The sequence below is a fragment of the Perca fluviatilis genome, chromosome 18 (assembly GCF_010015445.1).
Source record: "Perca fluviatilis chromosome 18, GENO_Pfluv_1.0, whole genome shotgun sequence".
Lineage (NCBI taxonomy): Eukaryota > Metazoa > Chordata > Actinopteri > Perciformes > Percidae > Perca > Perca fluviatilis.
In genome coordinates, this window is record NC_053129.1 from 21,044,070 (window position 1) to 21,070,022 (window position 25,953).

The following is a 25,953-nucleotide window of genomic DNA, read 5'->3' on the forward strand; positions in this document are numbered from 1 at the left end:
ATAACCCTCCTTACTTTGTGTTTGTCCAGTAACATCTGGACCTCTATGACAGAAGCCACAGTCATCTTCTGATCGGCAGCCATCTTGTCCTGGGCGGTGTCTACCAGGTCTGTGAGGTCATGAAGTGCAGCTTCATACTGAGCCTTGAGAGACAAGCCATGGTTCAGGCTGCTACGCCTGGAGCCCACCATCAGCACCAGCTCCTCATATGCATCCTGCACAAAACCATCAACATGTCAGTCATGAAATATTATAGTGCTCGGACACAGTGTAAGATAAAAATAAATTGAGAGAATTTGATATTACTTGTAGTTTGAGAAGTTCCTGGTTGGAGATCTGGTCAGATTGGAGTCCCTCTGCTCTGGTCTTCAGCTCAGTCACTCTCTGCTCAAACTCTCTCAGACTGTCCTCCACCTCTGATAATGTCTACAAAAGATCCAACTCATTTAATGAAAATGTCTTCTCAGAAGCTTCTGCCAATTCACTGAATCTGTAGGATTTCTATATTTTGTATCTTTTGTCCTTCTGCCCTTGTTAAGTATCATACCTCTATCTGTTTGGATGCAGGTCTATCCATAGTTACAGCCATCTTCTGTAGCAACAGGTGTTTATTTTCACTCAGAGCTGTGAACAGCATCCTCAGTTCATTCTGGCAATCAGAAAAAATGTTCACACTAAGTAAGGCAAGCTTCCTAAAAAGATACTTCATACTCCAATTTTAAATCAAAATCAGAATGGTAGTTTTACACTCTTGCCATTGTACCTGGAAGGTTGAGTGTTCCTGCAGCCTGTCCCTCATGGAGTAACAGTGTTGGTCCAGGGTGGAGTCCAGCAGCCCCATCCTCTCCTGCAGGCCCTCTAGTGTGTCCTCCATCAGTGCTTGCTCCTCTCCTCCACACAGTCGGCCCGCTCCTCCAACTAGAAGTTCTCTGCACTGGTTTACCTCCCTGGTCATCACCTTCAGCTGTTTATTCAGACCCTGAACATTAAGAGCTGAGGTCAGTAACATAGGGAGTACACTTATTCCAGTTGAGTTTTATTTGTGTTGTCCATTTAAGTCAACTTATTGTGGCTATAACAACATCTGTTAGCAGTGTTGCTACAATACAATACAATACAATAGTGTCTTTATTACCTCTAGATTTGTAAGTTGTGTCTCTGTATCTTCAGACAGCAGCACAGGACCAGAGAGCAGCTGATTCTCAGCAGCATCCAACCAGGAGGAGGCTGCTGAAACTGCAGCATACAGTTCCTGCTGGACTGTTGTCTCTCCTAAAGAAGCTACCTTTTTACTGTCACCACCCGCTGTCTGTGAGGAAGAACAAAGAATATTTACTCAGTACATTAAAAGCTGAAACAAAGGTTTTGTTCTTTATTAAAGACACAGAAACCATTCCCACTGGGAAAAATCTGTGCTTCACCTCATGGGCAATTCTTTCCAGAGTCTGACTGCAGCCTTCAAACAAAGCTCTGGGAGAGCAAGAGTCCTGGCTGGCAGACACGCCTCTAAACACCACACTGGGGCTGGACAGACGGGACCGGTGGAGGACCTGCGCACAAGTGTGACAAATGAGACAAAAGAGACATATGAAGGTCAGAATGGCAGCAAACGTAACAATGGAAGGTGTGAAATTACATGACAGAAAAGAAAAGTACCAACAGAATGCAATCAGTCTTAAGTAATGAGCTTAAGACAACTCAAAACATAGGTCAAAGTAAACACAAAACAACATTCATTAAAAAAAAACTTCACACTCCATGATCTATGCCATGTGTACCGGGCTAAGCTGGTCCTGTTCCAGGGAGCTGAGGGAGAGCTGCAGCTTCGTGCTCTGATCTTTATTCAGGTTTTCCCAGCGCTGTCTAATCTGGTCCAAAAGAGACAAGGTCTCAGACTCCAGCAACACTCCTCCTGGGATGGACACCTCACTGTGGAGGGAAGAGGCGTGAGTCGTCAAAATAGACATATATATCTGGTCCCTGGAGTGTTATTTTACCATTGTTATTAAATGTTTACACAGCTTTTTTTCAAATAGACACATGAAAATGAATACAATCACACCAAAACTCAAATCACAGAAGCTCCTCATTACAGAATGAACATGTGACAGAGAAATGTTTGTCCATTCTGTGCATGGGATAACTAATTAAGTGTGAAAAGAATAGAGAGACGAGAAAAAGTACCTGTCCCCATTGGGTGTGGTCTGTTGGCTGAGTAACTCCTCTCCAACACTGGCTACAGACTGGAGCAGCCTCCTCTGTTCGGCTACTTGCTCTTGCAGCTCCTAGGAGGTCAACATACAGCATTTAGGCCATAAAATGTAAGAGTTAAATCAGATTTATCTAAACGATCAACTTCCTATCTGAAATGGATTCAATTCCCTTTTTCAAGATGTGACTTGTTCAGCCCGATAGCACTAACCTAATAAAATTGATTTGCACCAACATGACAGCCATTTGGCACTCCAGGCAGTCAAACTTAGAGTGGTCAAAAAAGACTTATCCCAGGCCTGTTAAATATAAAAACTATGCAAAAGTTCAGCTACTTACCCTCTGTCGAAGAAGGTTGTCGTGGTGTTGTTGTGTGCGTGTAGATCTGGCCAGGGAAAGCCAATCCTGGACATTAGGACTCTGGGACAGAGATGAGTCTGGCTCACTGTCCTCCTGCTCCTGCAATGAACCCTGGGAAAAAGACAGAGGGACCTCAACACTTTTATATTTTATGCTCAGAATATTTTAACATGAGAGAAAAGGAAGGGGTGAAAAGGTTTGAAAAGGTTTGTGAGTTTTTGAAGAACAGAAATTGAAATACAGCACCTGCTCCCATAGCAGTGAAGGTTTATATACTGTACATATACAGTACATACAGTATATAAACTTAACATCTACTTCATTAAGTCAATTTCAGTTAACTGATCTCTAGCTGAGATGTCAACTCTTCTAGAATACCAATAATTTAAAAATGTATTGTATTAAGCCCTATATTTAAAAAAGTCCTATATTAAAACAAATGTATATATAAATATACTGTATGTAAACACATCAAATCAGATTCAAATTGATATTGCTGTCAGCATTTCAAATATACTCAGACAAATAAGCTGTTGTAGTTCATATGTATTGTAGAGTGACTTTGTTAATGAATGAATTTCAGTATTCACTAAAAGGCCAGCTACAAGGGTGAATCATTTTCAGTGAAAAGTCAGAGATTTAGGAAGAAAATTTAGTTGTTTTTCCAAAGGGGACAAAGCCAAAATGTTATGTCATCAGAAACACACCTTATGCAGTACATTTAGTGTTAGCATGTGATGAGGTAGCATCCTTTTGTTTGTTGTTTGAGGCCCAGTGGGAGACAGACAGGCTCTTGTTTTTCCACAGTGGAAAACAGTGGACTTTTATGAAGGAGCATGACACAACCTTTAGTATTTGCACAATACTACCATTGATACTGTTACACAGTGTCACATAATGCAGCACAGTACAACTAAAGTGACACAGAGGTAGGGAGAAAGGAAAAAATGGAAAAATGGGTGGGAATGCAGAGGGGAAGGGAACTGAAAGCGTGTAACAGGAGAGGACCATAGACCACACGTGACCTCTGATCTCACCTGTATGCCAATTTGTTTGTCCTGAAGCATCTGCTGCAGCTCCGTCAGGCTGTCTTTGAGGGAGTGCAGTTTGAAAGTGAGTTGCTCCGCCTCTCCCTTGGTTTCGGCTCGACCCTCCAACAGCAAGCTTTCGCTGTGGACGGACAGCTCTGACAGATACGACACCTTCTGCTCGATCTCAAACAGCATGTTCTGGAAAGGCAAGAATAACAGTTGATAATAACGAACTACAACCTAAAATGTTAAGTAACCATACTCCTTACTGTTTACAGTAACTTGGCTAAAGAGTCACCAATGTGGAAAAATAATTAAAATCGTACTTGTGTAGTTACTTGGAATATGCCTACATCATATACCGTGCTAAATATATCTACCACTGGTATGCCTCTATAATTCAGAGAGCCTAACAAAATGTATTATGTCAGCACTAAGATGTGTAATTACACAATGTGTTGTGCAAACAAATATTTCTTAACATAAAAGAGCTTTTCAACCTTTTTGGCTTGTGACCCAATGAAGTAAAGCAATGTTTACTTGTGACCCCTTATCACTAGGTGCGACCAGTAAAACCAAAATGTGATGTTTTTCATGTATATTATTTTTAGATGCCCAATAAGGTAAAATTGTGCAGTAATTCCAGTGGTTTAGAGGCTTCCATCAAACATAATGACTGGAACTTTTAGTTTTCCGTAGCATGCAGCATCTTTCCCTCATTGTTTCTGTCTCTTGTTTTTTTTACCAACATTCTTTTTATTGTTTTCACAACATAACCGCGAAATACAAAGAAATACAATTACATGTCTTGAACAAAAATGTCTACTCCTCCACCCCCACCCTCTCAAGTTATTCCAAATCTTGGTTGGGAATCAGGTCCATGAATGTGTCCATTCTGGTCCATTATATAGAAAAAAAAATAAAACAAACATATTTCTGTAATCTTAGGTACTGCAAAGTGCCACTGTTTACATGTCCCCAGGCTCTTCCATCACATGTGATAAATCTGTTCTCAATACATAGCAAATGAAGGGGTGTTTCTGTCTCTTCTTATCTCACACTTTTAAGATCAACTTATTTTCTCATTATTATTATTTTCAAGCCTACTCGGTTTCCCTTTAAATCCTTTTCAACATATCCCACTCAATTCTCTCTTACATTTCTTAACAAGAGAAACAACAGAAAAAGAGACCCTCTTTTACATTTCCAGGCTGTGTGTAGAAAGTGGTACAACAGTATGGAAGAACAGGGGGGTACAACCTTAATCCCCCTCTTTCCCACAAGAATACAAGGGCCCTTGACAGAGATGGGGAGATAATTCTCCACAGAGAATTGTTTTCCAGAACAATGCAGAGTGTCGCCATATAACTCTTTTCTGTGGAACTTTTCTCTATTTTTTCTTACCACAAAAAGTGGTATTCTACCTCAAATTCCTCTCTTTTGGTCTACTGTAGAATCAAATAGCTTTTGGAAAACTTTTAATGTTTTGCTTTGACTAAAACAGCTACAAGAAAAGGTGGAGTTTGGTATGTAGGGCGATAAAATGTGTGGCACAAAGTTTAGACTCAGCAAAGTATTTTGATTAAGCACTGACCCGTGAGACCTTAAGTGGTTTTGAGCTACTTACAGTGTGGTACTTTTCTTGTGGTGTGTAAGTGTTTGAATGAACAGAATGTGGTTGTTGAGTGTTAATTCACAACAGCTGACAAAGTTAAATCAGCCAAACAAATCTGAGGTGTAAAATAACTATTAAATATGTAACTATCCTAAAGCATTAACCTGAAAAATCCTCTTCTTTTCACTCCTTGATTTTTACTGCTACCTTCTTGCCTGAGTTGCTCCACAGCAATTTTTCCTCTCTCGCCACTTTTCCTCACTTCATCTCTCTAACCTCATATCCTCATTCTCACATCTTGCCCTTTCCATTGGATCAACACTGTAATAATCTACAATGCAGACAGTTTTTACCCTGTGGAGAAGAGGATCCCCATGGGCCAGACCTTTAGACCTGAGCTCCACAGGGGCCATATGTGAGCTATAATCAGCTTACTGTCTCCCAGCTGCTACAAACCCACCCACTTTAAACACTGATTTCCTTTGCCTGAGCAACAGAACTAACATTATTACTGCTGAGAAGCCAATTATGGTGAATGATAGGATGAATGTATAAATATGTAATTACATCAGTTTATGTATTGAAGAGTTCAAATTATATGCTTCCACAAAAAGCTGCAAAAACAGCACATTTGTTTTTAATGCAGTGTAAGAGCTTAACCAATTTAAAATGAATACATCGGTGCAACATCAGTCAAGGTACATACACATAAATGCCTTTGTCAGTGACAGAACTGTCAGAAAAGGTAAGATAGGCACGCCAATGAAAAGCAGTAGCACACTGCACAAGTTAAACACTTGGTTGTGGATCAGTGATCACTGCTTCAATTTAGCCATGGATGCTAATTACCCCACAGATAAAGGTTATGTTACCGTAGAAACAGGGTGAGTGGGGAAACAACACTTAGGCTGGAGGAAGAACATTTGAGATCAATTGATCAGAGGGTCAGACTCTGATGCTAATCACAATGTCCTTAAAATAATTGTCTAAAAATATGTGCCATTTCATTAGACAATAAAGTGACCTTAGACAATAGAGGGCTCCTATTCTGCTCTGTTTTGAAATAGTCCCATATTCAGCCTAGGATCTGTACATTTCTTTTGGTTTTTAAGGATCAACTGAACTGTGCCAAGGATAGGCACTATTTCTGGAACAGTGATGCAGCCAGATACTTCACTTTAGCCTTTGACAGCTCCCTCTTGATAAAACAGTAGCATACAGACTTTCATACAGTGCCTAGGGCAGTGGTATTCTAAAGTTTTCCTCAACTGCGTCAGTGGAGGAAAAGTTCAGCACATATTAAGAGAGCAGCAAGATGCACACCATCTACTGTGGGCAGCATTGTCATCCTTGGGAATCCTAATAACAAGCTCAGAATCTTTCAGTGCTCATTCAACCAGTCAGTCCAGCCCTAGATGAAAGCAGAAAGGTTTTTCTCACCTGACAGTCGATCAGTTGCTCCTCCATGTCCAAGTCCTCATTTTTGGGCTGAAGGGCAGAGCTTAGAGTTGCACGAGTGCTAAGCAACCAATGGTCAAGCTCCTCAGCCTCACTGTGGTAACGCTGCAGAGCCTGTTCCTGACGCTGCTCTTCTAGCTGTTCACTTAGTTTCTCCTGTAGTGGTCAATGTGACAGACAGGTTAGATTCCACCGATGAGACAGTTCTGACACTATATTAAAGATCAGTGTAAACAAGAATGAAAGTATGCAAATTTGGGAAATGTAAATTAATTTCATCTGCCCACCTCCAGCAGCTGCCGTTTCCCAGAAGCCTTCATTCGAATGGTGGCCATCCTCTCTCCCAGCACAGTGAGAGTGGACTGGAGAGCCAGTTGGTCACCAGGTTCCCCATCGCTGTCGCTGTCTGCCAGCTCCTCGGAGAAACACGTCTGTAACTCACCAATCTCATCCTGCAGCATAAGGATCTCATCCATCAGAGCCTGGACAGACAGAGATAAAAGAAGTGTGAATTGTCTGAAAAAAAGAGAAATTTGAAGAAGAACAAGTTGAAGGAAAGGAAGAAGCTGGTGTGAGACCGTAGTAAAAGAAAGTTTGTCCAAAGTGCCTGACAGTAGAATTACAAAAAGGAGCTGGATCGGCCGTCGCTGTGAAGTGGGCATAGCAACGTAGAACAGTGCCATGCAGTCTGTGCAACTATTGGACGGGCTAGTAAGATAATGAACTCCTTAATCATTTTCTGTTTTCTCAGAGAAGGCTTGTCTTTTGTCAGCTTTGTGTTTTACTCAAGTAATGGCTTCTGTCTGCCTTTAAATTTAAACTTATCTGTACTACTACTTTCAATGTTTTCTGTACTGCACTTCACTCCTCCTCTCTCTTTCTCTATGACTTCCCCAATATCTCCAGACCGCTCTGTCCCCCCTCCCTCTCACCTGGTGTGCAGCCATCTGGCTCTCTGGGCTCTTGTTAGGCTCCAGGCCCTCATTGAGCGCTGCCTCGATGGACTCCATCTTAGTGGAAATGGACTGGAGGGACTCCTGATAGTGTTGCTGCCGTTCCAGAGCCTCGTACAGACTCTTCTGCTTCTCACTGATCTGTGAGATTGACAGAGAAGGGGTGGAGAGAAAAAGAAAGAAATTAATGATGGCAAACTCAAGATGGCAACTGGAGAGGAAAAGTTGGGGGAAAAGTCCACTGTTCCATCATTTGTCTTAAGATTTGCTGTAGCAGAGGGGGTGGGAGGTATATTTTGATTTTAATTAAATAGCAGTTCAAATTTCAGTCCTAAATTTTGTATTAGTTACTAAAGATACACTGCTCTCTGATTTTATGATAACTGTCATAATTGTGCAGAGTTCACAGTAAGCCAGAAGGATTTCTTAAATTAAAATATATCTCTATAGCTGTTTTTTAGTGGCCAAGTCATACCAAATAGATTTGTTCAACGGCATTTTTATCTGTAGTATATAGGAAGATAGTTTTTTTTATGTGTGAATTAATTAAGTTTATTGTAACTGACGATGTGACATACCACGTTCTTGAGTGTTTCCCAGGATCTCTGCAGGTCATCCAGGTTAGCAGCACTGGTCTCCATAGACGGGTCGTACAGCTCCTGGAGGGGCGCTCGGCTTAAGGCACCTCGATTCTGTGGCACAACAGCACAGTGAGTCCAGGTCTAACTAGTGTGTGAGAGTGATGTACAATATATCGTTGAAGAGGGTGTGCTGGTTCTGATATGTCCGTATGTCCTCAAACATACTGTCAACAATGAATTTGAACTGTCACATTTGGAGGAAATATGCCCACATTTTCTGTACATACAGTACACAACACATGTGCTACATAGTAACACTTTAAGATATAAACTAATACAGACAGTTGAAATAAAATGTCTTCAATCTGTTGTAGTTCTCTTATTGTAAATAGAGGGGCAACCATTTCAGGTTAGTTAAACTCTCTCCCATGATACTTTCCGTTGTTAACTTTCCAACTGCCTTATATGTTTGTCTTCTTTGAACAGGCTCACATGATACATCACAAGACAGACATAACTGCATTTTCATTTTATAATAATAGCTAAAAAACAACTATGACCTTAGCTGTGTCTCCCAGAACAACAAAGTGCTTCTGTCTCACTGCTGCATCATTCTACAGTAAGTCATAAATTTGAAAATGACACATTACTCATCTCAGCAGAAAAAAGCAGGAAGCAAACAAATTTTCTTCAGCAAAAATAAATCCGCAAACATAATGCTGATAAACAGGGAAAGCAGGGACAGCACAGCAAAACTCCAGCTGTTTCAAACATCCATTGTTTTGACAGTGGTGATGATGGGGAGGTAATTGTTTGGTGGTAGGAATCAGGTGGTGGCGATGGGATGGTGTGCTCGTTAAGATAGAGATTTTTTGCTGCACAGGTTAAGGTGGTGGTTTCTTATGATGTAAGACTGAGAATTTGGGGTGTAAAATGTAAAACGGACGGTGGTAGTATGGAAGCTGGGCAGGTCAGGTAATGCTGGAGGGCTCTGGAGGTAACCACGGTGGGGTTTGCAGTACCTGGTTAAGAGGAGCATCAGCGTTAGCCCCCGGGGAGGGGGAGCGGCAGGCAGGGGGAGAGGAGACCTCGCTGTTGGTGCCCTCCTCCCCTGACTCCTCCGTCACAGGGGAGAGGAGTGTGTGGCAGCGACCGGCAGTCATCTGACCACACATACACCCCGCACATCAAACACGCACATCAAAAGAAGCAGGTGGAGGAAACGGGAGGGAGACCAAAAAGAAAATGCCCAGATCAAAGGAGTGAGTAGACAGAGAGAGAAAAAATGAAGAGAGAGAAGAAGAGAGAGCATAAAAATTAATGAAGGAGTGCAGGTTAGGCAGATTGCAATGAGCACATTGCTGATTAATTAGACAGTGAGTAATCAAGTAACACTGAGAGGAGACCAGTAAGATCAGATTACTGCTACAAACATCAAACACTGCAACGCTTTTGCCATAGCACAGCATTTAAGAGACATAATTTACTGTAGCATTGCTCTTTGCTAGCTAATGGACAAACACTGGATTCTACTGGCAATGAATGAGCCATTCAGTTTTTTTACAGGATACATCAGGGGAAAGGAATGGCCATTACCAGGAAGTTGAAAATCACACATCCAGTAAGTACACACATAAGCACACACTGACACTGCTAACGCTGAGCACATACTCATACATACTGTGGAGTTTCAGAACCATAGTGATTTCCTTTCCATTACAGACACACTTCCCTTGTAGGTGGCACACGGACAATATCCATATCACAACTTGTACGTTTTAATGTTTTCTTAGATATTAAAGCTATTTTTACCAGGATTATTTCAATATATTTAAGAACTACAAAAGAACTACTCATGCAGTATGATGCATAAGCACAATTAAACATGACATTACAGTTACGTCAAAGTCAAACAACACTATATAAACAGCAAGAGAGCAAGAATTCCTGAGAAATCCAGAGGAAGATCAAGGCCCAAACTTAAACAAAGCATAGCTAAAGCATTGCATAGTTAACTGAGACTGGACTATTGAATACAGCAACAGCAGCAGAAACAGCAGTCCTAGAAGTAGCACAGTTGTCTGTGTGTCTGCATGCTTCAGTGGAGAGGCAGAGCAGAAATGTGAGCCAAGCCCTACTGGGCTGCTTTTTGGCAGTTAATGCAGAACTTGGCCGACTCGGAACCTTGTTATATTAGGAGGACTTTTTCCCGGGCTTTATGATGCAATGCAATGCAACAAAGAGCATCAGCATGCAAGGGAATCTCAGTGGTTTTACATAGTGAGATTAGTTAGAACCTGAGCAGTAGTGGTAACAATGACACAGTACTAAATATGTTGAACCATAACAAATCAAGGATATCAGCAGTCCTAGCAACCCATTTAGTCCATACACACAAACTTATCATGCTCTGCTCACACACACACACACACATCCTGTTTCCTGGCCTGCTGAGACCAAACACCACAAACAGCAGTAACAGAGCAAGGAGGCGAAGAAATCTGAATCAGAACGAAACACACAGAGGAAGATTGGGTACTAGCGAGGCGGTTTCTTATGTGCGAACACATAAGAATGAACGAGCAGGCTGAGGATGACATACTGTAGTAGCAGGCAGACAGAATCAGGCTAATATAAAGCAAAGTGAAGTGACACAGCACAATATTGGTGCAGTAATACACAAGAGGAGACAGACGGTAACACTTAAGGTGTAAGGGGGAAAAGCTTTGGTTATTTTGTGCAATACAAAACACAGAAAGCAATAGAAGAAGAGGAACAGGGTAATAATAGAGAAAATAAGCCTATTCTGAATCTGGAGTTCTTTTATATAGATGCACAGGAGGCGCTGCAGCCTAATTTAAGATTAAATGTCATCCCAAGGGGGTCCACATTTTGTTAACTTGGAATTGAATTGCACAGATATAACTTGTACACTGTTACTGGGAAAATAAGAGTATACTAGAGTTAAACCTGTAATCATAACGGTCATCCGCAGACACCCTCTAATTTCGGATAACTTTAAGGTAATTACATGATTGTGAAATGAACTGTAAACACCCTCTAGAAATCCCAACAGGACCCCTGTGGTTCCCTGTTTTCCACGTTGAGAACCAGTGATCTGGACAGAAAGGGAGAAGGGATAGAAGCTACACATGCAAACATGGGCCAGACAGTCATACAGCAATGCAGTATGTACATGTGTGAGTGTCTGGGTGATTGTGTGTGTGTCCAAAAAAGGCTTTGCAACTCACCATGACGACAGAGGGGTGTGCTGGAAGCTGCTTGTTTGCGGCACCGTTGGTGGTTGTCACAGAACTAGGCAGCTCCTCATCACTCAGCTCGTCCATGCCGTCCGAAAGGCCCTCCACCTCGTTGACCGTCAGCAGCATGGTGGCATGTTTGGCTTTTACTGTCAGCATCTTACACTTGGAGTGGAGCGAGGCGATCTGCTCCTGGTAGCCACGGATCTTCTGGGCTAGCTCCTGTCAAAACATTCCCCCCCCAAACAGAAAACACCACCACCCCCAGGGTCAGGAGTGTGGTTCAGTCCACAATGGAAGATCAATAGTTCCTGGTTAAATAGGATCCTGAAATAAGGGGGTAGTTGAGTGAGTTCAGCGTTGAATGTGGTGCCGGTGTGAGAGGAGTAAGTGGAGTGGATGCATTCTCTTCTCTCCCCGGTCTCTCGCTTTTAGCGTCACAGTGTGTAAGGCTAGAAAGAGAATAGCACTGCCTCACTCTCACTCTCTCTCTCTCTTCTATATCTCTGAACCAATCAGAACAGCACAGAGGCGGGTGACTCAGAGCATCGGTGAAGCCAACAGACAGGATGTTTGGTTGAGAGAGAGACCCTCGCAGAAATAGTTCAAAATCCCTCAGACACTCCCTCTCGTACACATACACAAATGGCAAGGAAAAACAGGAAGTGATCTCACTGCCTGCACCCCCCCTTCCTCTGCCTGCTGCTTCCCTCCTCGACCAATCCTCAGGACAAATTCCTTTCAACAAAAGAGAGTCGTAAGGAGAGAGGGAGTGTTTAGGGAGGAAGAACGACAGATATGGTGTCAAATTACAGCTAGGGTATGAGCCGGCAGGCTGGGTCCAGCTCCTCCTCCTCCTCCTCCTCCTCCTTCCACCCCCTCTGTCCCACAGATGGCCAATGCACTGATAATCAGGTCATGTGACTAACTGGGCCAGTGGAGTTGCAGCTATCTGCTCAGCTTAAAGATCAAACTCAGACGTAAACACAGTGCCAATACAAGTCACTCTGCAGCACTGGAGAGATTGCAGTAACAAGAAAATATCTTCCAACACCCGGGGTTATATATTCCCTGTCGAGTATTGGAAGTAGATTAAATCTGCCAGGACCACGCAGGGAAAGTTACAATGTAGTAAGAAATGTGTTGGAGATATTTGATCCGTTTCTCTGCAGGGCTATGCCTTTCTCAGTCTGCCACCCCCTCCTCGATCGCTCTCTCTCTCCGCATTGGAGATCAAATACACTTACTCAGCAAAGTAAAACTGTTACAAAAGTACAGGCCTTAACTAACACAGGTAAAAACCCTCTACACTGCATGCAAAAGGAATCTATACAGATTATATTTCCATGTTACATCAGATAAAGGAGGAATGTGCGTGAGTTGGGCTTGTAGAGGCACAACACAATATTTACCCAGAATTGCTGTATGTGGAAGCATTGCTCTGATAACACAATGCTAAATTAGTTGCTTGCATTTCAAATTAAAACATTAGGAAAAAATCCCACATAGAGCAAGTACAGCAAATATATATAAATTGCAGAAAAGTGATGTTGAACTAATAATTTTGATGCCTTCAGATACAATACTGGCTCAATGACTAAATTCTGATTCAGTCGTAAGAGTTGCCCACAACTATTCTAAGACATACAGTATATTTCCTGCTGCCTCAACTTCTCTTTTTATGATGTTACAGACTTACAAAGTACAGGAAATATATAATGACTCAATCTTCGCTCTTTGATGTTGATGTTGGCCTCATTCAAAAAGTCATTTGTAGACATCAGCATATTATCATCTTTATATGTTAAATAAAGTGCCCTTTGAGGCAAGTGGCAGCTAGAGTGTTGTAGGACCTCATTCTGTTATCATGGTTGGTTAGATTTTTGAAGATTTATAATGTGATGCTCATCTACAGTCAAACTCTAAAAGCTCTTTAGGTCCTTGTAACAATAAGCTGTGCATTACGTAAATAAGACTATTTCAGCAAATATAAAGACTAAAAATATAAAATAAAGACTTATCTTAAATTGCACTATGGGGCTGTTTTTAATGGTACGCCTTAGCTTCCATTAAAGGAAATCTTCAAGCTACAGCATACAATGATATTTAAAACAATAGTATGCTTCTAACTTTGTGGCAACAGTTTAGGGAAGGCCCTTTCCTGCTTCAACATTACAAGAGAGCCCTGACCTCAACCCCATTCAACACATTTGGGATGATCTGCAACACGGAATGTGAGCCTATGCTTATCGGCCAGCACCAGTGCCCAAATTTACTAATACTATTCATGGCTGAATGCTAGAAAATCCCTGCAGGCAGGTTCCAAAATCTTATTGAAAAAGCCATCTCAGAAGAGTGAGGCTGTTACAGCAGCAAATTAATGTTGATAGTTTTGGAATATGTTAAGAAAATTACATATGCTGGGGTGTCCACATACTTATATTTTAATAAGCATATAAGAGACAAAGTGTGTGTCTTCTCTGACCTCATGGTGGTGTATTTGAGCTTGAAGTTCCTGTATGTTATTGGTGGAGACGGGCCGGTCCTGAATGATGCGGTGAGCCTCTTCTATTAATCTCTGGAGGTTCTTCACTTCCTGTTCATACTGCTCATACTGCACCACAGCCTCCTGGGAGAGAAAAAACATAAATGATCATCTCTCTTGCCTCGCCCTCCAGGGAGGTCAAAGGTGAGTATCACCTATAAATGTCTTCTGAATGAATTAAATTCTTCCACTCTCTATGTCACAATGCTTCCATGATATTGATTCCTATATTCACAGTATCTGTCACTGAGTGTGTTACCATGCATATCCCAGCGTGACATTTAGAACGGAATAAACATGCAGTATACAAAATATACAAAATTCTAAAACAAGTCATCTGAGATCTGCTGATATTGGAGCAATGAGGTATACACCTCTTCTGTTCATTGTGAGCTTCTAAAGTCAGTTTAAGCAAATTTTTCATGATAACATTCGTAATAATGTGGTTATTTTGATTAGACAGACAGATTCATTGTTTAAATCTTGGCGTGTTTGGTTAAAAGGGCTAAGATGCTTGAGTTGTTTGACCTCTAGATAGTCACAGAAGGTTACTTGCTTCTTCCTCTAAGGGCTAATCTTCACTACAATGAAAAAATTAGTCCAGAACCAAAGGATTGGAGGATAATACTGGTCTGATGGGGGCTCAACAAAAACACAGACATTCCTGAGAAGGCCTGTTGGGACACTGCAGCAGAATTCAAAGCAGCAAGTGACAAGTCAATGTAGTCAACTGTATAACTCTTCTAACAACTATACAAGTTCTACAGTTTAGAATTTGACAGGATCATTTGGTAGTTTTTTTTTTTGGGCCCAATAAACAAAATGTTATACAAACAAACACTTCTCCAGCATTTGCAATATGAGGACTGCCCTCTACCTGCAGGATGTTGCACTGCTGGATGGTGGTGTGCTGCAGTTGGCTGGCTTCTTGCTGCAGAGTCTGAGCTGTGCGGCAGATAGGAAGGCTAGCCACTACCTCCTCTGGTAGCCGGAGGGCGCTCTGACACTGCTGAACTGCCGCTACCTGCTGCTTGAAGCCCTCCATTTCCACCAACAGACGCTTAAGAAGGAATGAATGGTCGTTAGAGAGTAAGGAGGAATTATTGGGTGTATCATAAAGCAATGCTGTGTTGAGACTAGTTCATTTTAAGTTAGTCTGCACGTAGACAGATGCAGACTGTTTGGGGATGTCATATTGCATCTGTCGGCATGCACTGTGTGTATGTGCAGTATTCTCTCTATGTTTAAATTGTGATGATAAACAAAGCATTTTAAATGTGTATTCACCTGTCTCTGTGTGAGCTGCTCTCTGAGGCTGAGCCTGTTGAGGTCTGGGGAGGCAAGTGTGATCTGGATCTGGTCTACAGCAGCATGGAGGATCTTCACCTCTGCCTCCAAACGCAACATGTCCTAAGGAGAGATACAGACAAATAAAACAAGTATAGGAGCAGCTAATACTGTTTGTATCATATACATATATTGTCGATTCTATACACAGACAGTAAAAATGGATTTTTGGATTTGGATTATTGCAGATGTGGACCTGCTTGCAGTAATAGATATTCAAATGACACCAGTCAAGGTAGGCATCTCTTTAAAACAAAACTCTTCATTTGCAATTTCTAATTGAACAAGATGTATTTCATGTGAAAGGAAATTGAATTACCAGTCGCTACAAATAAAGGTTGTACTATGTCTACACTCTAGACCCAAAAATCATCCAAACTCACTTGAGGAATTGTAAACACATTTCAAAACACACAATGTTATTAGCAACAATCAGCAACAGACTGTCATCTGGGTACCAGCTGTTTGGCAAACAGATTAGTTTACCAGATTACTGCTGCACAGGGTAAAATAGTGCATTCCATTATGATGGTGTAATACTCGATGAATGACCATAAGGGGGCACTGTTGGGTTGGAGTTCTGGTGTATTTGACTCACTCTAAAGGGATGTGCACCAAAATGTTTGTAGTAAAGAAATTAAATTAGCTACATTTCTTAATGAAGATAGTTTTACCAGAGTGCCATAAAACAATTAAGAGGTGAAATATTTTTGACGTCTGATTCCTGTAATGCTTGCCTGGAAGTGAAAGTCGTTACCTTTGCTGCATCCTGCAGACCCTGGAGGCGAGTCTTGGCAGTTTGCTGCAGCTCCTCTGCGCGTCTGCTGAGGTGTTTCACCTGCTGGATCCACCCCTCCGTCTGCAACACCTCCCCCAGCTGCCCCTCCCTCTCCCCCATGGCCTCCAAGTCACCATGGAGACCCCGACACTCCCGCAACAATGCCTGTCACCATAGGAACATAAATTACAAATCAAAAAGAGGAGCCTTTTTTGTGGTGCAATTATACTAATTAAGGCCAGCCAACACACTGTACAGCACATGACATTTGTGAAGTGTGTGAATCTAATTAGCTGTTAATTTGTGGGGTGCCTTAAGATTTAGAAGGTTAATGTAGGAAATATTAATATTTATTTTTGTGGGAAAATAAATATAAAATGTATCAGAACCCAATTTTATCTGGGAACAATTTTCAGACATCCTAAAGTCATTCCCACTCCCTGCTGTGTGACTCATTACGACTCACCTGATGTGCTCGAATTTGCTCCTGCAGCTGGGATGCAGAGCCCCAGATGATACTACCAGTGACCAGAGCTTCTGCCTTCTCTGTCCAGCCCAAAATGAACGCCTTCATACCCCGATATTCCTCTACCTGTTTCTCTGCCTGCTCACAAGAGAAAGACCAAGACATAATACATTTATGAAATAAAATGCATTCTCAAACAGAATCACCTGATATTGGCCACTGAATTCTGACATATTTGGTGTTCGTTCATGCAAACAATATTGGGAACTTGTCTTTGTCTTTAGGGAGGACTACATGACATGCTGAACTGACTGGACATCTCACCTTCTTCAGTCTGTTGGCTCTGTCCTGGACCTGCTGCTTGGTGTACCGCTGCACCTCTGTCAGTTTGGCCACAGCATCGCCCAGCTGCTTACACAGCAGAGGGTTCTGCTCCCCAAACTCCTGCACTGCTACTCCTAACTCTGCCAAAGAGCGACCACAGCATTCACACTCTTCACCAAGAGCCTGAAAGAGAGGAGAGTAAGAAGGTGAGACAATAAGGGAGGAGAAAGGAGGTGAAGTCAAGCAGAGAAAGATAAAAAAACAAGGGAATTTTAAGTGTATATATCTCAGGTGGCTATCTTGGTCTGTTTGAACAAAAAGAAAAATCACATTCTAGTATATATGCACATTCGCTTTCTTGCCAAGAGTTAGATAAGGAGATTGATACCACTGTTATGTTTGTACGATAAATATGAATCTACAGCCAGCAGCAGGTGACCTTAGCATAAAGACCGGAAACAGGGGGAAACAGCTAGCCGGGCTTTTTCCAAAGGTAACAAAATCTGCCTACCAACACCAGCAGCAAAGCTTCCTAATTTAACACATTATATCTTGTTTGTTTAATTTGTACAAAAAAAACAAAGTGTATAAATGACAAGTTGTAGTTTTACAAGAGAGCAGTGATTAATTAGTGAGCTTCAGAGGTGCTGGTAGGCGGAATAGTTCAAGAAATGACAAACTATTCCTTTAACAACACACACTCCAAGGCTCTTAGGTATACAGATGGGCAGAGGAGTGAGAGAAGAAAAAAAGTTGGGGCAACAAAAAGGAGAACAGGAGGGAAGGGGTTCACATTCCCATCTGGGATACTCTTCTCAGAAGTAGGTCACGATTAAAGGCAGAATTCAGTTCATGCCATTCCAACTCTCAAACACTCATTAACCTCAACATCTGCAAAATGAATAGCCAATTTAACAGGGGTTAATTGCTTGTTAATTAGTCAATCTGTCTGGTTGATTACTTTGGTCTCTTCTTTGGCCTCCTCCAGGTCGGCACCCTTGTCTTCCAGTTTCAGAGCGATGGTCTTCAGCTTCGCCTCAATGTCCTGGAGTCTGACGCTAAAGTCCTCTTTCACATCTCTGGTCTGCTGAACCTCCCTTTCTCTCGCCTGGACCTAAAGCAGATGGCAGAAATACACACATTTCACTATACTGTCAAAAACTAACGAGCCTTTTAACAGTGCTAAATAGTTATGGATATTTCAGCATGCATTCTCTGGACACACTAAGAGTCCTGCAGCAAAGAAATACAGTCATACACCAGACCGCACAGTAGAACTATTACAAGTGAGTGCCAGCTATACAATGGTACATACGGTCATACGGTCACTGTTTAAATTTTGTGTTCAGTAAAAACATAAATGCATGCAATAGTGTCATCAACACAATAAACACCCATTTGACAGTCCTAATAAGTTAATGAAACTACAACATTTAACAAAATGATAAACTGTAGCCGAGAGAGGTCACCTGGTCTTCAGCTGAGCCCAGAGCCAGAGCCACCTCAGCCAGCTGCATACTGAGCTCAGAGGGCAGACCAGCCTGGAGGTCCTGGTACTTGGACTGCTGCAACTCTGTCATGCGCTCAACACTCTGACGTCTGCTGATGACCTCACCATGTGCAGTCTACAACACAAATAACATCACATGACAGACTGCAAATCATAGTCTTTTCTGTTATGACATGATAATGTATTTATGTCTAAAGATGCCAGAGAAGTTCTGTACCTAGTTGACAAGGACATGTCAGTTTGTCTTTAATTGTAAGGTGTGTGTGTGTGTGTGTGTGTGTGTGTGTGTGTGTGTGTGTGTGTGTGTGTGTGTGTGTGTGTGTGTGTGTGTGTGTGTGTGTGTTTGTGTGTTTGTGTACATATGGTGGCCTACCTCTAGTTCTTGCAGCAGTGAATCCAGGTCTGCAGTGGGACTCAGCAGTAGGCCACGAGTATCTTGGATCCAGCCCTTGACCAAGCCCAGCTCCTTCTCAACCTCCTCTCTCTCCCTCAACTCCTGCTGTACCTGAGCCCTGCTGGCTCGTACCCGCAACACCAGGCTGGACAAGACACAGCAGTAAAAAAAAAAAAAAATCAATCTAAATGGAATATTCATTTTATTTGTTGGTCCTTGCTCTTACAAAATATGTAACTTGCATGAAAAATAGAGTACAAATAAAACTATATATTTATTTCAAAGTTAATCATACATGTTTGGAGCATTCTCTGATATTTACTGTAAAAATGCTAATAATAGAGATTCTTAGATTCTACAAAGTCATGGAGCAGCCTAAGCAATGGATCACTCACCTCTCATATTGCTCCTGCATGCTTCTGATCATTTGTAGGCAAGGAGTCTCTTCATGTCCATTCTCTGACCTTTTCTCCATTGCCTCCACCTCCTCTCCTCTGAGGCTGCAAGTGTGTTGCCCCAGCAGGGCGAGGATGGACTGCTCCCGCTCCACCTCCAGGCTGAAGGAGTCATGGTACTCCAGGAGGCTCTGAAGCGCCGCCCTAGTGGCAGCCTTCTCAACTGTGCTGTCTGGGACACGACTGTGGAGGTCTTGGGACACAGAGCGCACCTTCTCCATCTGAGGGAAGTTTATGTGCAAAGATTCAGCTTCAGTTGATGCAGCAGATTTAGGGTTAATAATTTACTGTTAGCTGTTTACAAGCTAGTAAACATGAATGTAAACGCTATTGAATTTAAAGTACAAAAAAAAATCAGCTTTGGAAATGCTTTATGAGGAAGGAAACATTCAACATGTTAGTTATCTGTAGACCTAAATGCTATACTAAATGTGTTTGGTGAGACACACTGAAAATAAACTTACCTTTTGTATGTTTACTAGAAAATGCCACAGAGCACCTTTAATTTTGTCAATGTCAAAGACATCTATTAAAGTGATCTACCATATTGTGTTCACAGGCATTTTGTTTCTGAGGACTAGAGGGCTAATTTGAAAGAATAGATTTCATGAATTATTATTATATTATATTATTATTATTATGTCAAAAGTCAAAGGGCATGGAGAGCATTTTGGGCTGGGACACAGAATTCTAAAAGATCCACAAGATGATTAAAGGGATAAAAGAAGAAATTATTTCTTTTCGGATACTGAATACTGGAAATACTGAATAATTCAACCTCTTAAGGCCTCACCTTCAAATAAAACAATCTTAGAAACAAAAAAATTACATGTGACCCCATCTGTGACATTAATTCATTTCACAAATAATCTTTCAAAGTTGTATCTACAGTATAGTATTCCCTTTGGCAGTCAAAGGCAGAAACAAGAGTCTAGAGATTCAAGTGCAGAGAATGACATCATGTCCAGTTGAACAAAGAAACCATAGAGAACCGGTGGACAACAGGAAACGGGCCACATACTGTATAAGGAAGTGACCAACGTTCCCTACAGTTTGACCTAATTTCCCTTTTCAGGAGCAGTGCTTTGTAGGAATTCTTGAGAGCTGAAAGCGTTCACACTTGAAATAGGTCGAAAAGCGGGAAACCGCTTCATGACACAGTGTTTTGGCAAGAGGTAAGAACTGGCCTAAAGCCTGGAGTTACATCACAGCACACCAACTGGTATTCAGTTGTTGCTGCGTTTGACCTAAATCTGTAGAAGCAAGAATAATTTTCTGACTTGTGTGTTTGGCAACTGAAATGCCATTTGAGTATAAACATCTTCTGTGTACTGTAGGTCCGCTGATGGTTAGTTTTACACTGAAAATGTGCATTATTGAAGCACATTCATCACACATACAGTATGCAGTCAAGCATGCAGAGCATAGACCCACACAGGGAGCAACGTACAGTTTGTACTACCAACAAATGTACAGTATCTTCTCTTACCTTGTCCGTGAAGTTCCTCCACTCCCTCGCAGTGTCCTCCAGTGCCCTCTCCTGGGCTCGAGCCACACTGCGCAGTCTGGTCCACCGTTGCCACAGTGACGACACAGAGTGGCTGGTAACAGCTTTGCTGGACTCAGAGATGATCTGTTCTAACGCTGTTGCATTCTCTTTCAAAGCATTTAGAGGCAGCTCCAGCAGGTCGACATGAGCCACCAGAGACTACAGCCAAAAGATGACAACACATAAACACAAGTCATTTCATAAATGCAGTCTTTTGAAGCATGTCTACTATGGGAAACTAACATTATATCCTAGAAGAAACAACTTTACAGACACACAAGTGAACAAGGAAAAATTGCACAAATATGTGCACTGTTTAAATATTAATGTGCATCTGCTGCCAAGTTTCTATAAACATCAGATAATCTTTACTACAGTATTTCTGTTTTATGAGTGGAATTAAGTTTCCCACCTTGTATCTCTGACACTTTTCCTCTGCCTGCTGGATACTTATGGCTTTAGCTGTAGTGAACATGGCCATCTTGCCTTCTGCGTCATTCATCTGTTCAACTAGTGTCTCTTTCTCATGTTGGAAGGAGGTCCATAGAGCTGCACAACTGAGAAAATTATGCCAATTACAAACTACTATTGAGGGAGATTTATTATTCAATTATGTATCATATGGACTGCACATGCCAGCTGTTTGTACATATATTACGTGACTGCCCATTAACACTAATACACACCTCTGTAGCACCTCTCTGTAAGCTACCAGGTGCTGTTTGCCTTCTGTATTTCTTAGCAGCATTGCCTCAACTTTTTCTCTCAGTTCACCCATTGCTCTTGCTTCTATAAAATCCTCCAGCAGAGGGTCCAAAGTCCTCAGCTCCTCTAAACCAGCTGTGAAGTTCCTTTCCTGGGCTGAAATGTCTTCCAGGTCCCACACACAATCTGTCTGGATCTCAAGATCCACCCCCGAGCTGGACCTCTGGAGGAAAGCTGCAGCAAAGTCCAGACATTTCTGCATGGACTGCAGAGCTAAGTGGTGCCTCTGGACCAGGGAAAAGGCTTGATCCACAGCCAGCTAGAATATGCAGAAGGGGATTTCATTTACTTTTAGTTTTTGCTTCTTTTTATATGATTTTTGTCACACAAATTAAGTTAGAAATGCATCCATAAAGCATTACAACAAACATGGTCTTGTCAGCAAAAAGTACAATATGTCTGCAGATCTGTAAAAATGTTCTGTTCCACAGCTTTACTTAACTTTTAGTTTTAACTATAGTAATATGGAATTCAAGTTTTTAAATAGGTCTAAAACAAGAAAACTCTCATCAGCGAGAAATGGAGTGAATGATATTTACACGTTATCTCTGTAAAACGTTGCTGATTATAAAATGCTCTGCTATGCCATTATAACTTTTACTTATTATTCAACATAATGGAATCTTTGAGATTCAAACACATTAAATCCCCACAACAGTTATACATTAACATTAACTTAAGTACACTTCATGGAATCTCTTGAACTCTCCTGAAGTCTTAAATATGTCAGCTTCCCTTAGCCTATTAATATTGATAGTATAGGCGAACAGGAAATAGAAAATAAATGATGGATCGGATTCCTGATGAGTTCTGGATATGAACTTGGCTGGTGCAGTAATTTATCAGATTTGTATCACTTCGTAAAAACTTAAGAGATAGAAAATGTCCCTATGATTATAATTTCTGAATAATATATATACAGTACATACCTGTTTTTTGCTAATTCCTTGTTGAACCTCAGCTCCCAGCTTTCCCAGCTCCTGTAGCTTCTCTTCTATGTGGGCAGGAACCGTTTTTTTCCTACTACGATTCTTTTGCTTCTCTCTGCTACCTAAGGCATCTGCCATCTTATATCTACTTTTAACTTCCTCTTCTACGATCTTCAGTTTGCGTACTTCCTCATAAACCCTCTCAATTCTGACCTCTGAAAGAGTCAAAGGCTCCTCCAATTTGCCCTTGATAGTCCTCAGCCATTCCAACATTTTCTCAGTCTCTTTTGTGAAATCTTCACTCTTTGTGACCTTCGTTTCACTTTCATCAACAAAAAATTTCACTTCACACTGTAAAGACTGCAATGATTCAAGCTGCAGTGTAGTTTCCTGAAAGGCAGCGGGATCTAACTTCAGACCAAGGCCTTTAGTTTGTTGTTTACATTCTTCAGCCTGAGAGCTCACACAATCCAGACGTTCAAGCAGCGAATAAAGACTTGTAATTTTATCCATGGCACCTAGTTCTGTGTCTGACTTAAGTCTGACAAGCTCCTCTTTCACAGACTTAAACTCTAAGTCCAACTTGATGGATATTCTGTTGTGTTCAACTAGTGGTTTCAAGCAATCATCTAAGTGTTGAATTTTCTGATCATTCATCCTTTTCAGTGTTTTGTGCAGACTGACTAGTTGCAGTGTCTCTTCAACTCTGTATTGCTGACCCTGACTGAGAAACCCCTCATTTTTGCCATGAAGTTCTCTCACAGCGGGGCTAATATGGAATAAACTTTCATTGATATTTCTGTATTCATTGATTAGACGAAAGACAAGTTCCTCTTCTCTAATACTGATAGTCTGCTTCTCCAGATTGTCAAACTGCTCCTGAAGCTCCTCCAGTGCATTACGAGTGATATCAAAGAAAGTGCTGAACTCTTTTCGCTCTAAGATTATTTGTTGGACTCTGTCTTTCTTCTCTTTGGCTAGAGCTAGGATGGCATTATACTGCTGAGGCAGGGCATTCAGCCTCTCATCTAGGTAGCAATGATCAATCTCGTTCAGAGTAGGGAGGATCTCCTGGCCTATTCTTTGGACAATAAGAAGCAGGTTCTCATACTCTGAAGCTTGTTCTAGTACATTCTGAAAGTTAGACAGTTGTGTTTGCAACTCTGAGCTTTCGTCAATGTTGCTTAAATTGATTTCAGGGAAGGTGATGGCATCTGCTCGTCTCAACCAGTGGCAAGTCTTATCCAGGTCAACCTGGAAGTATTTCCTGGAGGTTAAGGCTTTCTCTAAGTCTGTGAGACGCTTGGTGGTCCTCTGGAGGGCAGTTTCAAACACTGCCTGCAGCTTCTCAAGTCTCGCCAGGGTTTCTGCTCTCTCTTTGTCAGTGGCATCTCTTTCTAGCTCTCGCCCTTGTACCCAGAGGGATGCCAGCTCTCTCTGGTATGCTCGTAAACCACTTTGGACGCCCCGACAAGCAGCAACCTGTTTGGCTAGGTCCTCAGGGAGAAGTGCTATGTGGTCATCTATCAAAGCCCTCCTCTCCTGTTGCTGTACCCAAGACAGTGCTCTCCCCAGGCCTTGAAGAAACTGTGTCCTCTCTGTGAAGGCCTAGACAGGAAGAATTAAAGATTGAATTATTTAAAAAGTTTTACCAGCTTGAAAAAGATGTAGCATATGACAACACAAAGTCTAATCAGTAACAACATGAGGTCATTTTACAGTTTGTTTGTTTCTTGGACCACCTGGTTTATTGTTTTCACCAGACTAACAGATTAGAAAAAAGTTAGGTCCTTTAGGAAATAATTAAAATTTCTACTTGCTTCCAATACAAAAATCCAGCTGTTTACCTTACTAAGGTACTTCCTCCTTTGGGCCACACGAGCCCCCAGAGCCTCCACCTCAGTCTGGGCTTGTTCAACAAGCTCCTGTAGGAATCTTTTCTCACTCAGCCCCAGTCTGGAAGCCACAGCCTGGGCCTCGCTCACTGCCTGGCCCAGCAGCTGCTGACGGGCCTCCAGTTCTACGCACACACTCAAGTGATCAAACAGGAAACTCTGGGCCAGATCGGGGGGTGGGCTGGTTTTTAGCACAGAGGTAAAAGCAGGCCGCTGCTCCTCCACCCACTCCCGGGCATCCCTCAGTTGGGTTTCAACCCGGGCAAGATCCTCTAGTGTCTGTGCAGAATCCTGGATCTTCTGTTGAATCAGGGTTTCAAGCTGAGTCCAGCGCTGCTCCAAATGACCAACCTAGTGAAAGGCAGAACACCATATAAAACTGGACCCACTACTTATATTCTATATTATCATAAGTTTCCATCGTAAGAAGCAGCTGAAGAACTACGAGAATGGAGCTCCACCTGTTGCTTGATCAGCTCCTTGTCTAGCAGGCTAAGTCGAGGCAGGATAGCTTGCCTCTGGTCTCTGAGGTCTTCTAGAGTTGTTCTCTGCTCTTCTAGGTCACTGGAGAGCTTCCTCAGAGCCTCCAGATGCTCACTTGTACTCTCTGTGTCAGCCCTAGGTACACAGAGATGGGTTGAGGAACAGTCTATACAGTATAGTAGTATAACTATAAAGATACAGTAGTTGTATTGGCTGAGATAAAGAGATAGCAATGATTGTAACACAAAAGGAATTATCTGTGTATATATAGTAAATACTGTGTGTATATATAGCCTTGTCAATAAATAAATATATGCTAAAATAATGTACAAGGTGTTTAAAATTCTACACAAAAATGAAACATCACAACATCCACAGAACAGCTTGATACCTGGCGAGGTAGTCCCATTCCCTTGATACTTGGTGGAAGAGTTCCTCCACAGCTACAACACTCTCCTGGTACTCGCCACTTCGCTGCATGTCCTCCCCCCGTTGAGACTCCAGTTCTTCTGCACGCTGGCCCAGGTCCATCCAGCTTTTCCTCAGTCTCCTTATCTCCTCCAGGGCAGGAGAGACCTGTCCATCTGTCAGCCTACCAACGGCCTCATTCAAATGGTTTACCACAGACTGTCTGTCCCTAATCTGCTGAAGGAATTCCTGTAGGAAAGATAATGGGATTTTCAGAGTCACACTGAACTTGAGTTCAATTACTTTATTCGTCTAGAAGTTTGCCTACACAATGACATATACACATTTTACAACCATACAGTGTTGTTGTAGAATAAACTTGTAAAACAAAAAAATCATTGATCATCAGCATACAAACCAAACACAGACCTGTGCCTTGTCCAGCTGGTTCTGTGCAATCTTGGGCTCCAGCTCTGCAGGTCTCCTGATGAGGTTCTGAAGTTGCTGCTCTGTCTCTCTCAGCTGGACCTCCAAATCTGCCTTCTGCTCCTCAATGTCCCTCCAGCTGTCTGCTACCTCCTCACAAAGCAGCATTCGCTCCTCAATCTGGACACAAAACACAATGAATCAATGACC

At 41.9% G+C, this 25,953-nt stretch overlaps 1 protein-coding gene across 12 annotated transcripts in view; it reads right to left on the bottom strand.

Moving 5' to 3' along the window:
* The window catches only part of syne1a (spectrin repeat containing, nuclear envelope 1a), a 142,421-nt gene that overhangs the window by 31,678 nt on the left and 84,790 nt on the right, over positions 1 to 25,953 (bottom strand). For 11 of the 12 annotated variants that reach the window (XR_005636822.1, XR_005636821.1, XM_039780927.1 and 8 more), the window contains 34 exons: positions 25,747 to 25,923; positions 25,301 to 25,566; positions 24,888 to 25,044; positions 24,379 to 24,777; positions 22,532 to 24,139; positions 21,524 to 21,861; positions 21,250 to 21,394; positions 20,778 to 20,996; positions 19,229 to 19,509; positions 18,813 to 18,978; positions 18,399 to 18,554; positions 17,891 to 18,043; positions 16,930 to 17,112; positions 16,606 to 16,743; positions 16,119 to 16,304; positions 15,302 to 15,424; positions 14,892 to 15,074; positions 13,955 to 14,098; positions 11,461 to 11,691; positions 9,232 to 9,372; positions 8,207 to 8,320; positions 7,608 to 7,769; positions 6,963 to 7,157; positions 6,658 to 6,831; positions 3,609 to 3,800; positions 2,551 to 2,682; positions 2,185 to 2,285; positions 1,779 to 1,929; positions 1,422 to 1,550; positions 1,136 to 1,309; positions 764 to 979; positions 548 to 649; positions 307 to 426; positions 15 to 215 (listed from right to left, as the gene is read on the bottom strand). Coding sequence is in view for 10 of the 12 variants with exons in the window: in XM_039780927.1 (XP_039636861.1) it covers positions 15 to 215; positions 307 to 426; positions 548 to 649; positions 764 to 979; positions 1,136 to 1,309; positions 1,422 to 1,550; positions 1,779 to 1,929; positions 2,185 to 2,285; positions 2,551 to 2,682; positions 3,609 to 3,800; positions 6,658 to 6,831; positions 6,963 to 7,157; positions 7,608 to 7,769; positions 8,207 to 8,320; positions 9,232 to 9,372; positions 11,461 to 11,691; positions 13,955 to 14,098; positions 14,892 to 15,074; positions 15,302 to 15,424; positions 16,119 to 16,304; positions 16,606 to 16,743; positions 16,930 to 17,112; positions 17,891 to 18,043; positions 18,399 to 18,554; positions 18,813 to 18,978; positions 19,229 to 19,509; positions 20,778 to 20,996; positions 21,250 to 21,394; positions 21,524 to 21,861; positions 22,532 to 24,139; positions 24,379 to 24,777; positions 24,888 to 25,044; positions 25,301 to 25,566; positions 25,747 to 25,923 (7,557 nt within the window). In the remaining 2 variants the exon portion in view is untranslated. The remainder of the gene's footprint in view (positions 1 to 14; positions 216 to 306; positions 427 to 547; positions 650 to 763; positions 980 to 1,135; positions 1,310 to 1,421; positions 1,551 to 1,778; positions 1,930 to 2,184; positions 2,286 to 2,550; positions 2,683 to 3,608; positions 3,801 to 6,657; positions 6,832 to 6,962; positions 7,158 to 7,607; positions 7,770 to 8,206; positions 8,321 to 9,231; positions 9,373 to 11,460; positions 11,692 to 13,954; positions 14,099 to 14,891; positions 15,075 to 15,301; positions 15,425 to 16,118; positions 16,305 to 16,605; positions 16,744 to 16,929; positions 17,113 to 17,890; positions 18,044 to 18,398; positions 18,555 to 18,812; positions 18,979 to 19,228; positions 19,510 to 20,777; positions 20,997 to 21,249; positions 21,395 to 21,523; positions 21,862 to 22,531; positions 24,140 to 24,378; positions 24,778 to 24,887; positions 25,045 to 25,300; positions 25,567 to 25,746; positions 25,924 to 25,953) is intronic. The other variant, XM_039780929.1, reaches the window with a different exon arrangement.